General features: G+C 39.0%; 2 protein-coding genes across 3 annotated transcripts in view; both read left to right on the forward strand.

Moving 5' to 3' along the window:
- The window catches only part of LOC113010977 (ephrin type-B receptor 1-B), a 436,216-nt gene that overhangs the window by 17,677 nt on the left and 406,198 nt on the right, over positions 1-12,341 (forward strand). The gene's annotated exons all lie outside the window — the stretch shown is intronic.
- LOC113010003 (uncharacterized) lies at positions 138-12,332 on the forward strand. Its single transcript, XM_026148758.2, has 28 exons — positions 138-180; positions 283-372; positions 583-734; positions 821-893; positions 1,065-1,171; positions 1,312-1,495; positions 1,589-1,660; positions 1,888-1,995; positions 2,149-2,367; positions 2,524-2,688; positions 3,414-3,581; positions 3,799-3,942; positions 4,857-4,967; positions 5,103-5,281; positions 6,499-6,562; positions 6,792-6,866; positions 7,026-7,133; positions 7,585-7,692; positions 7,965-8,036; positions 8,257-8,385; positions 8,587-8,694; positions 8,969-9,124; positions 9,218-9,325; positions 9,453-9,590; positions 10,676-10,792; positions 10,977-11,165; positions 11,316-11,599; positions 11,689-12,332. The coding sequence occupies exons 1-28, from the start codon at positions 138-140 to the stop codon at positions 11,947-11,949; spliced, it is 3,732 nt and encodes a 1,243-aa protein (XP_026004543.2). The 3' UTR covers positions 11,950-12,332.

Consider the following 12,341-nt stretch of genomic DNA (forward strand, 5'->3'; position numbering starts at 1 on the left):
GCTCTTCGTATATAATACACAGGACAAGACTTTCATATGTGCAGAAGTTAATCTCACTGATGTATTTATTTTATTACTTGGATTGTCATCACTTTTTATATGTGATCACTTTAATGATGACTTAACTTCTGGTTTGTATGTCTCTGTACGTGCCTTATTGGATTGGATTAGGCTGTGGAGGTAATTTTTTTTAAATTATATTTTATCTAAAATATTAAAACATTTTTTAAATTTAATATAATTTTTAATTTATGAATAACTTATTTTCAACTAATCTCAAAGACTACTACTGTGAGCGCGGTGACCCTGGGGACCCTGGTGATCCTGGACCCAGTGGATCTACTGGAAACAAAGGGCTCAAGGGAATTAAAGGTGAACTGTGGCTGTTTGTTTGCATTAATCATATAAGCCAAGACTCTGTTCTTCTTTGTGAATACTGATGTTGAATTCACAAGCAACATGTAGTGGAAGACGAGCGTCAGTGATTCATTTCTCAATATAAACATCTGTGTGAGTCTGTATAAGCAGGTCTGGGGACTAAATTTAAATTCAACCAAATGTTGTTATTTTTGTCTTCTATAGGTTGTCCAGGGATTTGTGAATGTATCTCTGGCAGGGGGAGCCCAGGGTCTCATGGTCCACCTGGTTATCCAGGCCCGCCAGGATTACCTGGACATCAAGGACCAAGAGGGGACCCAGGTCTGAAAGGAAATGAGGGTTCTCAAGGACCACAAGTAAGAACAGTGGGACTAAAACTGCATGTGCAAATAAATGTCTTTTGTGTTATTTTTGTTATTCCCACAATTATGTGTGCTTGCAGGGCTTTCAAGGATTTTCTGGTTTAAAGGGACAAAAAGGAGAAAAGGGTGATGCTTTTGCAGTAGGCGTAAAAGGTGAGCGCCTCTCAAAAATTTAAATTGGTTCAGTTACGATGGCAACCACTGCACATTGGATTAGGTAAAGACTGTTTAATAGTACTATACCTTTAAATTAGATACAGACTGTATTTGTTTTTCTGGAGTGTTTAAAGCCAAATCTCTATTGGTTGCTTTTGTTACTTGAAGGTGCCAAGGGTGACATAGGTGACCCAGGATATGGTGGTCCTCATGGAGGAACAGGTGGGCCAGGACAGGATGGACGAGATGGCATTGTGGGAGAACCCGGGCCACCAGTGAGTCTATATATTAAAGTCCAGTATTGTGCATCATGTGACAAATCTTTTAAAGGTCTCTGCTCAAAGACACTGCATATGTAAAAATGATCCACTTTGATACTCTTTTCTACACTTTTGATCATGTTGTGTTTTTTCAGGGCGATGGTTATACAGGATTACCTGGTCCTAAAGGTTACCCAGGTCTTCCTGGACCTAAAGGATTTCCTGGACAAGCAGGTCCCCCGGGTGATGGTTTACAAGGCCCCAAGGGAGAACAAGGACCTAACGGAAATCAGGGACTTACTGGCATACCAGGAATTCCTGGACGACCAGGACCTCCAGGTCAGGTTTCTCACGATTTGTCATTAAGAAAAGTGTCATGGGATTTAAAAACAAACAAACAAACAAACCACAAAAAGCTGTATTTGAATACAGGAGAAACACAGAGATGCTGTCCTGAAGGTGAGATTGGTCCCCCTGGTCCAAAGGGTGAGCCAGGTTCACCAGGTAAGTCTTGCAGGTGCTAATTATTTATTTAAAAATGTTCACATGTTTCATCTGGAACACTAAATTTAATCAGAAATCTAGATTTAAAAAAATGTCATTAATAAATTGTTTAGTGCTTTCTATTTATAAAGCTTGTTACTTCATTATTTTCAAAGTTACACAGAATGGACCCTACAGTTACTACTACAAGTGATTTGTTTTGTTTTATTTTTTTTGGCCTCTTATAGGGATTCCAGGTCAGCCAGGGAGCAATGGTCCTCTCGGAGAGCCAGGATACCCAGGCACTAAGGGCATGAAGGGAGATGATGGTGGAGTTCAGGGGACTGGACCACCAGGTAATGGCTGTAAAAACAGAGCATTTGTTGAAGCTTGTGGACCATCAGTTATTCATATAGTAGGGACTATTCCTTAAATCTATTAATTCTAAAAAAATAAATAAAAAAAAATAGTTTTTTTTTATGCTTATAAATCTTTCTTAATTATAAAAGGACCTCCAGGTTTAATTGGTGAACCAGGTGAACCAGGTTCCAGGGGAATTAGTCTAGAAGGCCTTCCTGGCCTTCCCGGTTTTCCTGGACCACCAGGTAGGAAAGGGCCTCCAGGAGATGTCCTCCCAACCAGGCCAGGTGCAACTGGCATACCTGGCCCTCCTGGGAGTATAGGCTATAAAGGACTCCGTGGAATTCCTGGAAACCCAGGAATACCAGGTAAGATTAACTTAATCTGAACTCAAACAAATCTCTAACAAATGGGATTCATGGCCTGTATTACAATAATATTCAAAAGAACAGAACAAAAACAATGTGCTTTGCATTAGTTCTGTACATTTAGATTAGTTGACTGTTGGTCTTTTGCAATTACAGGCCCACAAGGCCAACCTGGACAACCAGGCTATAAAGGAGAGCCAGGGGTCGATGGTGACCCCGGAGTCCCTGGACCAATAGGCCCACCGTGCTCACAGTGCGAACTCATCGGCCTACCCGGACCCTCAGGACCTCCAGGAAATCCTGGAGTGAGGGGAATACCAGGTGAGCAAACTGCAGCTATACCCCAAATCATGGATAGTCACGTCTTTTTATTCATATCTACCTTATCTTCCACAGCTTTACAAATACAAGTACAATTTAAAACTTTACATTTGTTTACACTGAGTACTTCAATTTTCATATCAACATGAATATCCCACACTATTGTCACGATAAATAGTATATTTGTTTTGTTTTTAGCATATAAACAGTTTGCAAAAACTTATTTAGTAAAAGTAGAAACGTAAAGCAAAATACAGGACAATGCAAAATTGCTTTGCATCTGTTTAGTTTCACCAGAAAAGAAGTTGGATGAAGTACAAATCCCATTTCTGCTCCATATGTTAATAATGATTATTTATCTAGTTTCCTTATTGATATAAATTTCAATAACAACAAAAAATATAAATACAAAATATATTCTCTGTGTGATATAAAACTGATCATATATTTTATATCGACACGTCAAAGACAAATAGCTGCAGTTTGTGGACTGTAATATATAAAGAAACATGGAGTAACACTAATTTTAATACTTGTTTCATCTTTTAATTTTCAGATGTTCATAAGTTGCTAATCTAACAACACTGACCTCTGGTGGCCAGTATGTCCATACATAAGGAGGAACAGTCAATCAACTTCTGTGTCAATATATGAGTATATTCATGCTCATTTATCCATGTCATCTAACCATATATTTTGTCACTGAATTTTATGACGTTGAATAGGAAACACTGGGCAGATAGGTCTGAGAGGCGATATTGGTCCACCTGGACATGGATGGAAAGGATCAAAAGGTGTTCAGGGTCCTCCTGGTTTACCAGGACCAGCTGGACCAACAGGCTCCACTGGCCTCCCAGGAGATCCTGGAACCGATGGGTGGCCAGGACAGAAAGGTCAGCCGATGGTATCTTATTGGATAATTATTTAAAACCTTATAAGCATTTTATAAAATTCAACAAGTAATTCCATTCAGTTTCCAAAATCCAGTTTGTTTAACTTAATAGCCCATCACTTATACATTCAACAGCTAGCTGGTAAGCAGCATGCTTAATTAAATCTGTGAACCTCAGTGTGCTGATTAAAGCAAGGTTTTCTGTTCAATTTCTACAGGTGAAAGGGGGTATCCTGGCAGGGCTGGAGCCAGAGTTTTTCCAGGTCGCCCTGGACCTCCTGGACCGAGAGGTAAACAGGGTGAAAGGGGCCTTAATGGCCGCCCAGGTTCCCCAGGGTATCCAGGACCAGATGGTAATAAAGGTAAGTCTGTAAATGTGTCGTGTCTCTCTTATTTTCCTAACCTAAACTTGTGGGTATCTTAGCCTTTTGTTCTTTATTTATAATAATATTTATTATTATTATTATTATTATTATTATTATTAAATATTTGATCAAAAAGCTGAATATTATTATTATTATTATTATTAGTTGAAACAATCAAATATATTGAACTATGTACCTGTACTATTCAAACTCTAGACAAGTCTACGACAAGCAAAACACACGTATTCTTACGAGTGAAGATCCTCTAAAGGAATTTGGTTTGCAGGAAATTTTTCTGTTTAGTAAATTTAAAAATGCAGCCATTAGAAATAAATATTAAATATAGCACAGTTTCCTGTTGGAGCCTTGACCAGGTTGTATTGTACCATTTCTGACAAATGGTGGAAATATCTGACTGTATGTAAAGGAAAACACAGAAATCAGGCACTAGGCAAACTTTTAAGATGGAGTGGAGTGTAATAATGGGAAGCTGTCTTCTCTGTTGGGTTCAAATAATTATGCTCAACTTTTTTTACTTACTATTATTGTTGTTTTATTAGTCTGGAGAAGCTTGATTTCTCTTCTGTTTTTTTGTTTTCTGAGATTCAAATGTGATGGTCAGAGGTTTGTGAGTTGAGAGTTATGGCTAATATCAAAATACCTATTATTGTATGTTTAATCTACTCTGATGTGCTTGTGGCTCCTGTTCACAACAATGATCAAATAATTTAATTCACTTTTATCTATATAGTGCCAAATCACAACAGTAGTTGCCTCAAGGTCCTTTTTATTGTAAGGTAAAGACACTTGGAAGTACCAAATGTAGTCTTTTTCTTTAAGTTATTTTCTCTCACTTCTTGTGTACTTTATGGAAGAAAATGGCAAGCATTTCATTTCTGTTGTCTATTCAGGTTTACGGGGAGACCCTGGAGATCCAGGAGTGACAAGTCCAGTGAATATAAGGAAAGGTCCACTGGGTCATCCAGGAAGGATGGGGCTACCTGGCGCGCCTGGACTTCAAGGTAATGGAGTTTTAATTTAACCTGCATAAGTCTTTAGAAAACAGCTTTATTCTTCTTTGGTAGAAAGACTGTATAGATGGACAGTGATAGACGGTGCAAAACTAAACAATTAGCAATTTGTGATGTAATTTATAGGTCCAAAGGGCACATGGGGAATGCCAGGTGACTCTGGACCTGATGGATGGCCTGGTCCACCAGGAATTAAGGGTATCCCTGGAGTTCCAGGCAGGTCAGGAAGAGCAGGACCTCATGGAGACCCTGGGAATAAAGGTTTCATTGGTCCCAGAGGATATCCTGGGAATGATGGAGATCGGGTACTCAAGTCAATTCAATTTAATTTATGTAGCGTCAAATCATAGCAGTGACCTCTAGGCATTTTGTACAGTAAGGTAGAGACCCTGCACCAATACTGTGAAGTTATTGTCTGCATATTTTGATCACAGCAGTGTAAATATATATATGTATGTATTAGTGCTGCCAATAGATTCAAAAAATTAACTCAATCTCACAATTTTCTGTAATTAATTGCGATTAATTGCAATTACTTGATCAATAGCCTGGTTGCAATTACAAGTTTGTAACAGACATTTATGCAATATAATGAATATAATGAAGTAAATGCAGAATAAACACAAAGAATGTATGCTTAAATTTAAAGAGAATTTGAATAGTTTTCTTCAATCTTTTAACACAGGCTCTCTCCTGTGAAATACAACTTTAAAAAATTACTAATAGGTAAGTATACGCTAATATATAATATATTAGTGTATACTTACACTAATGTATATTATTATAATATAATACTATATTCTAGTATTATAGCACTGATGTATAGCGAGAGAGAGAGAGCCTTCATCAGGAACTCGATGGGGATGTGGCGGACAACACTAGAGGCCAAAGCCAATAGCAGAAGTCACCGTCAAGTGCGGGATCTACCAAGGAGATGCTCTGTCCCCACTGCTGTTCTGCATAGGCCTGGACCCCCTCAGTGAGATGACTGGCTACGCATACTGACTACGGAATGGAGCAGCTGTCAGCCACCTCCTGTACCATTGGCTGGACAAAGCTGGACTGAAAGACAGCATAGAGGCACTAATCATGGCAGCACAGGAACAAGCTCTGAGCACAAGATCCAAAGAGGCTGGGGTCTATCACACCAGGCAAGACCCCAGTTGCAGTCTTTGTAAAGATGCCCCTGAGACAATCCAGCACATAACAGCAAGGTGCGAGATGCTAGCTGGCAGGGCATACATGGAACGCCATTATCAAGTGGCCGGCATAGTGTACAGAAACATCTGTGCTTAGTATGGCGAGTGGCTCCAGCAGATCTCAGGAACAACATCGGAGATCTCTGTCCAGAAGAGCGCAGTCCTAGGAACGGCTAAGATACTGCGAAGGACCCTCAAGCTCCCAGGCCTCTGGTAGAGGACCCGAGCTTGAAGGATTTAAATATTGTGCGTTTTTAAGTGGAATTATTCAGACTTACAAATGCTGGTGTTAAATTATTGGATTGTATTGATGTATGTTATAGGGAGATCCAGGGCTTGTGGGATATTCAGGTATTCCAGGGAGACAAGGCTTTCCTGGTGCCAAGGGTAATTATGCATTTTTTATTAAAACATACTAAATAGCTGATTTAATTTAGCTACAAACAGTGGGAATTTTATGTAGAAACCTCGGTAAAAAACGCAGAATCAGTGCAATAAAATAAAAAAAAAAGATTTAAGTACATTGTCACTGCAAATATGGTCAAGAATGTAGCCCAGTCTCTCAGTACAGTCTCATTTTGTTATGTATTTATTCAGTTATCCAAATCTCTTCCAGGTGATCCAGGACCATCTTATGGACAACCAGGTCCACCTGGACCCAGAGGCATCCCAGGAGAGAATGGCTTCAGTGGTAAATTAAAGTTATTTTTCAAGCCCCCCCGCCAAAAAAACAATTTATACCAAATCTTAAAAAAACAAAACAAAAAACTTATCCTACAAGATATATGGTAGTTTCATTGGCTAAATAAAGTTTGCATACAAAACCAGAAAAAGCTGATAATTTCTTTAGCACCTCGAGGGATACCAGGAGACCCAGGTGATCTGGGACCCAGAGGAAACCCAGGACGACCAGGACCATCAGGCATTCCAGGAGAACGAGGAATACAAGGAAGACCAGGTGATCCCTATAGGTTTGATTTTAGAACTTTCTGGATGTACTTCAGCAGCACAATTAATAAACTGATGTTTCCAATGTTTACCTTATTCATAGTTTGATTCAGGAGAAAAATAAATTTCCCCTTGTCGTTAGCTTTTTTTTCTCCATCATTAAAGGGAAGAAATAATTCTGTGCAAGTAACCATTTCAATTTTGTTCTCACATAAAATATTGTAAATATGTAATGTGTCAGCCAGAAACTGGATTCAGTTGTATAAAATCTTTGAGTGTATTTAATTTAAAATAATTTAATCTGGATTTAAATTTAGCTCCTTTAACATTAATTTAATCTACAATAATAATCAGTTTCTGCAATTTAACACTTGATTTTATTCCCTCAATTAACATTGATTTGTTTCCTATATATGAATGCTTGTTTGAGCTCTTTTGTGTATACCTATGTATACGTACAGGTTCCCCTGGACCCCGTGGTCCACAAGGCCATCCAGGTCTTCCAGGTTTTCCCGGTGATGAAGGAAGTGTGGAACTACCAGGCCCCCCTGGCCGATATGGGCCCCCAGGTACAAACATAATTGTCTCAATCCAAGAGTTTAGATGTGTTCATATTGTTTAATAATGAAGTAAAACATTAAAAGGGTTATGAACATTATGAACAGATTTGCTTTCTTCATTTATTTGTTTGATCATATAGCATAATATATCATATAATAATTAATTATATGTAATAATAGAATACAAGATGGAAAAAAAACTGAAACAAGAAGCATGATTTTGCAATCATAGGACCAAACAAGACAGTTTACACATCATCACACTGTGCTTGTTATGTTAGGGCCCCCTGGACCACCAGGTCTAGATGGACTGTATGGGCTTACAGGTCCAAAAGGGATGAAGGGGGCAAGTGGTAAGAGAGCATTATATAATATTATTTCTTTTCTATGTCTTTTAGGACTGTAGGAATTTTGTCGCCGTTGGGTGCCAGTCGTATAGCACATTATTTATTGTTACAATTAGTAATAATATGTGTAGTTGCTAATTTTTAAATTGTTTTTCTTGATACACAATCAAATGTGAGCACATTACAATGTGATGCTATGTTTTATATGTACTCACTTATAATACAGGCATAGATATCCCTGGCCCTCGAGGACCAGATGGTTTTCCAGGAGTCAAAGGGGCCAGGGGCTACCAAGGACCTCCAGGAACTACTATTCCTGGGACTAAAGGCCAAAGGGGCCCACCAGGGAATCCAGGTATCATGACTTTTATTTGTAACAGTTCTGTCTGCACTAGATACAATTTTGTGTCAGGTTGTGCCAGGAAGAGCATCTGGCACAAAAACTGTCAAATCAAACATGCAGAGCGACTATGCTACTATGGTGACCCCTATTGAATAAGGGAGCAACTGAAAGTAACTTTTTATGTTGCTAAGGGTAGATTGTTTTTTCTTTTAGGCCTCCCAGGACTCCCAGGTGAACCTGGTTACCCTGGTATAATCTGCCAAACACCTTTGCAGGGACCTGCTGGAGGTCAAGGATTTGAAGGACCTACAGGACCCCCAGGTATGTGTATGCTGGGTCATATTTAATTTACTTTTCTCTACTTTATTTCATTCTTATTAAACCCCCTCCTGGGGTAAAAGGGAAAATATACAATGAACAAACAAAGCAGAGGGTTATTCAATACACATCATCACTATCACAAAAGGAGAAATAAGTAAATGCAACTGTCAACAAATGACCCTTTTGAATTGGATGGTGCTTTGTGCCTATGTAACTGTGTGTATGTTTGCCACTAAATATATTTATACATATTTCAAATTTTTAATTTTTTTAGGTCCTCCTGGAGAACCTGGGATACCAGGCTCCAGCCTTTTGTTCAAAGGAGACCCAGGACCAACTGGCCCCCACGGCTTACCAGGTGTTCGAGGAAGAAGGGGCCTACCAGGACCACCTGGACTTTCTATCCACCAAGGCCCTAGAGGACCTAAAGGTACAAACAAAACAATGGTCAATAGACATCATCAGTAACTTACAGTGCAGCTATCCAACTGATTATACTCCAAATGTTACCACACTTTGACAGGTGAGCAAGGTCCTGTTGGTCTAATGGGCCTACCTGGACCCAAAGGTCAGCTAGGTGCCCCTGGGCCCCAGGGCCCCAGCGGAGAAATTGGCCACCCTGGAAATAAGGGTAAGTTGTACTGTAGACAAGAAACTAAAATATAGAAGACTTCACAGTTCAAAGCAAAATAAATTGATTTTTTTTAAAAGTTGTAATTGTTCCTATAGTAGATGTACTAATCAATTTTTTTTTCTAGGTGTCAAAGGTGCTCTTGGTGACTCTGTCAGTATATTAACAGCTACTGCTCCCCCTGGACCTCCAGGTCCTCCTGGTAGCCCGGGATGTGTAGGATTCCAAGGTGTCATGGGTTCCCCTGGTATTCCAGGTCGTAAAGGTAAACCTAATGTAGTCTTTGGACAGTTATAAGTGTATATTTCGTTTCTGTCTGTCCAACTTGAGTATTGTACATGTCTTCATCCACTCTTTATTTCTTTATATTTTACAAGGAAATATGAAATAGGTGTGAAAGTACAGTCCAAGAGGAAAAACCATAGTTTGATTTGTCTTAGGTAAACTTCTTATTTCTTCAAATTAGATTTCTAATTTCTAATTCCTTGAAATCTTCAGGAATAGTTTTCCAGGCTTCTTAAAGGACAGTCAAAGGTCTTATTTTGTTCTTTTTTTTTGTTCTCTGTCAAGATTATATTGAGGTCCAGGCTCTGAGGAGTCCAGTCCATGACTGATAGTGTTCAATTATGTGTTTTTATAAGCAGGTATGCCTATACAACAGATGCTTTTCAGAGGGTATTGTAAAACTCTGATGGTGCTTCTCTGTGTTCATAGTTCCGTTTATGCAGCCCCAAACCACGAGAGAGCCTGTTTCAGGGCCTCTGTCAGGTCTTTACTGTATTTTTTTAATTTCTTAAGGATATGAGTTGTATAAAGCGCTTTGAGTGCTCGGATAGATTAGAAAAGCGCTGTATAAGAACCAGTCCATTTACCATTACTTTCAAATACTCTTCATCTGATGTAGTGTTTTTAGCCCTGCCAGTTCCTCCTTTGTCCTCTACTTTTCTACTTACCTCAAATTTTTTTAAGGCATACTGCACATCATGTTGAGATATGACAGTTTTTGGCTACAAGTTCGTTGGGATTCACCTTGTTGGTGTTAAAATATATCCCCAGTTAAATTGTGTTATCTTTGGCATTTCTCATAGATTCAGATAATGAAATTGTAACAAATAGCATGATTTTGTAACAGGTTGCTAGTAACATAGTGTTTTAAAATTACAATTGAAATTTGGGTCTTTGGTTCTAAGTTGTCTGCTATGTGTTGACAAGTCTGCTATGTGTTTGAAGCATTTTTATGCTTTAATGTTTTATAGGTCAGTGTAAAGCGGCTTAACAGCCAAACAAAAAAATCCATACTCCTGTATACATGGCTGTATTTACTCATTTGCTTTTATCTGCATGTTTCAGGGGAGAAGGGTCCGGTGGGGTCTGTGGGCCTTCCTGGTATAACAGGTCCTCCTGGTCGTAATGGTCCAGCTGGAGATCCAGGAGATGTTGGTTTGCCTGGATTTCCTGGACCTCAAGGTAAATATTCATATTTTCTAGATAGCTCACTAAATTAGTGTGGAAATTTCCTGATAAAATTTGGAAATTCACTCTGGTGTACTAATATGAATAATATAGCTCTGATATGCTTTTTTTTGATCCTCACTTTGATGCTTTCTTCACCTAATACACACGCTCTTTGTTCAACCACAACAACTTCAAGGTATCCCAGGTCCTCCTGGTGACCAGGGTCAGCCAAGCTACAGGAGGATATTGAATGCTGGATTTCTGTTAGTTATACATAGTCAATCAGTTGAGGTCCCACAGTGCCCAGCAGATACCACTCAGCTTTGGGTGGGACACAGTCTCATTTACCTGGAGGCACAAGAAAAGGCTCAAACACAAGATCTGGGTAAGCATCCGCATAAAATGGTCATTTTGCTGATTTCTTGAAATGTATTCATCCCTGGTATATAGAAATTTGAAGAAAAATTTAAAAACCCTTCCTTGTCTATATTTTATAACATCTATTTTTGTTTTTTTCAATCTGTTTTCCTTGCAGGCCAGCCTGGCTCCTGCCTCCCTGTTTTCTCCACCATGCCGTTCTCCTATTGTAACCAAGCTGCCTGTTCTTATTCTAGTCGCAATGACAAATCCTATTGGCTCTCCACAACTGCTCCCATACCCATGATGCCGCTATTTGGCCAGGATATTGTGTCCCATATCAGCCGTTGTGTGGTGTGTGAGACCATTTCACCTGTGGTGACTTTTCACAGCCAGAATCATACATTCCCTTCATGCCCACCTGGATGGAGGAGTTTGTGGGTGGGATACTCTTTCCTCTTGGTAAGTACATTAAAAAAATGTTAAAGTGTTTCAAAGGAAAACTTCTGTTAACTCCCCTCACTGTGTACCTGCTGGCTTGCTGTCTTTAGCACACAGGATCAGGAAATAATGGTGGTGGCCAGTCACTGGCTTCTACTGGTAGCTGCCTTAAGGATTTCCGAACTCATCCCTTCATTGAGTGCCAAGGGGCACGGGGTTCCTGTCACTACTTTGCCAATCTCTATAGTTATTGGCTGACTACTGTAAGCCCAGCAGAGCAGTTCATAACCGCAAGTCCTGGCACCATCAAAGCAAGCGACCAACAGCGACACAGGACCAGCCAGTGTAATGTCTGCCACAGAGAAGGATAAGCATTGTGGCATTTTACCTAAGATTATGATTTTTTTTTTTTACCCAATTACCCAAACCTTACTCATACCACTCAGGGTTAAAGATGAATTTGATTATGTTCGTTGATAATAAAAATGTATTAAAATAAATGTTTTGCACACCTCAACATTTAACATTATTTTCACTTAGGTACCATTTATAGTTCTAAAAAAGCTCCTTATGTTCTATAATTGTGCTATAATCTGTCAGACTAGCACTGTAATCCTCTCTGAAATGACCTTTTCTTGTGTTTATTATTATTTTATTGTGTTTAAGTTGTTTTTCATTTTGTCATTTTAAAATAAGACTTTAATTTGACACGTCATGTAAAAAACTAAATAAATAAATACAATTTTAAGAAAAAGAAGCATTT

This window comes from Astatotilapia calliptera, chromosome 18 (assembly GCF_964374335.1).
Source record: "Astatotilapia calliptera chromosome 18, fAstCal68.1, whole genome shotgun sequence".
NCBI classification, from domain to species: domain Eukaryota; kingdom Metazoa; phylum Chordata; class Actinopteri; order Cichliformes; family Cichlidae; genus Astatotilapia; species Astatotilapia calliptera.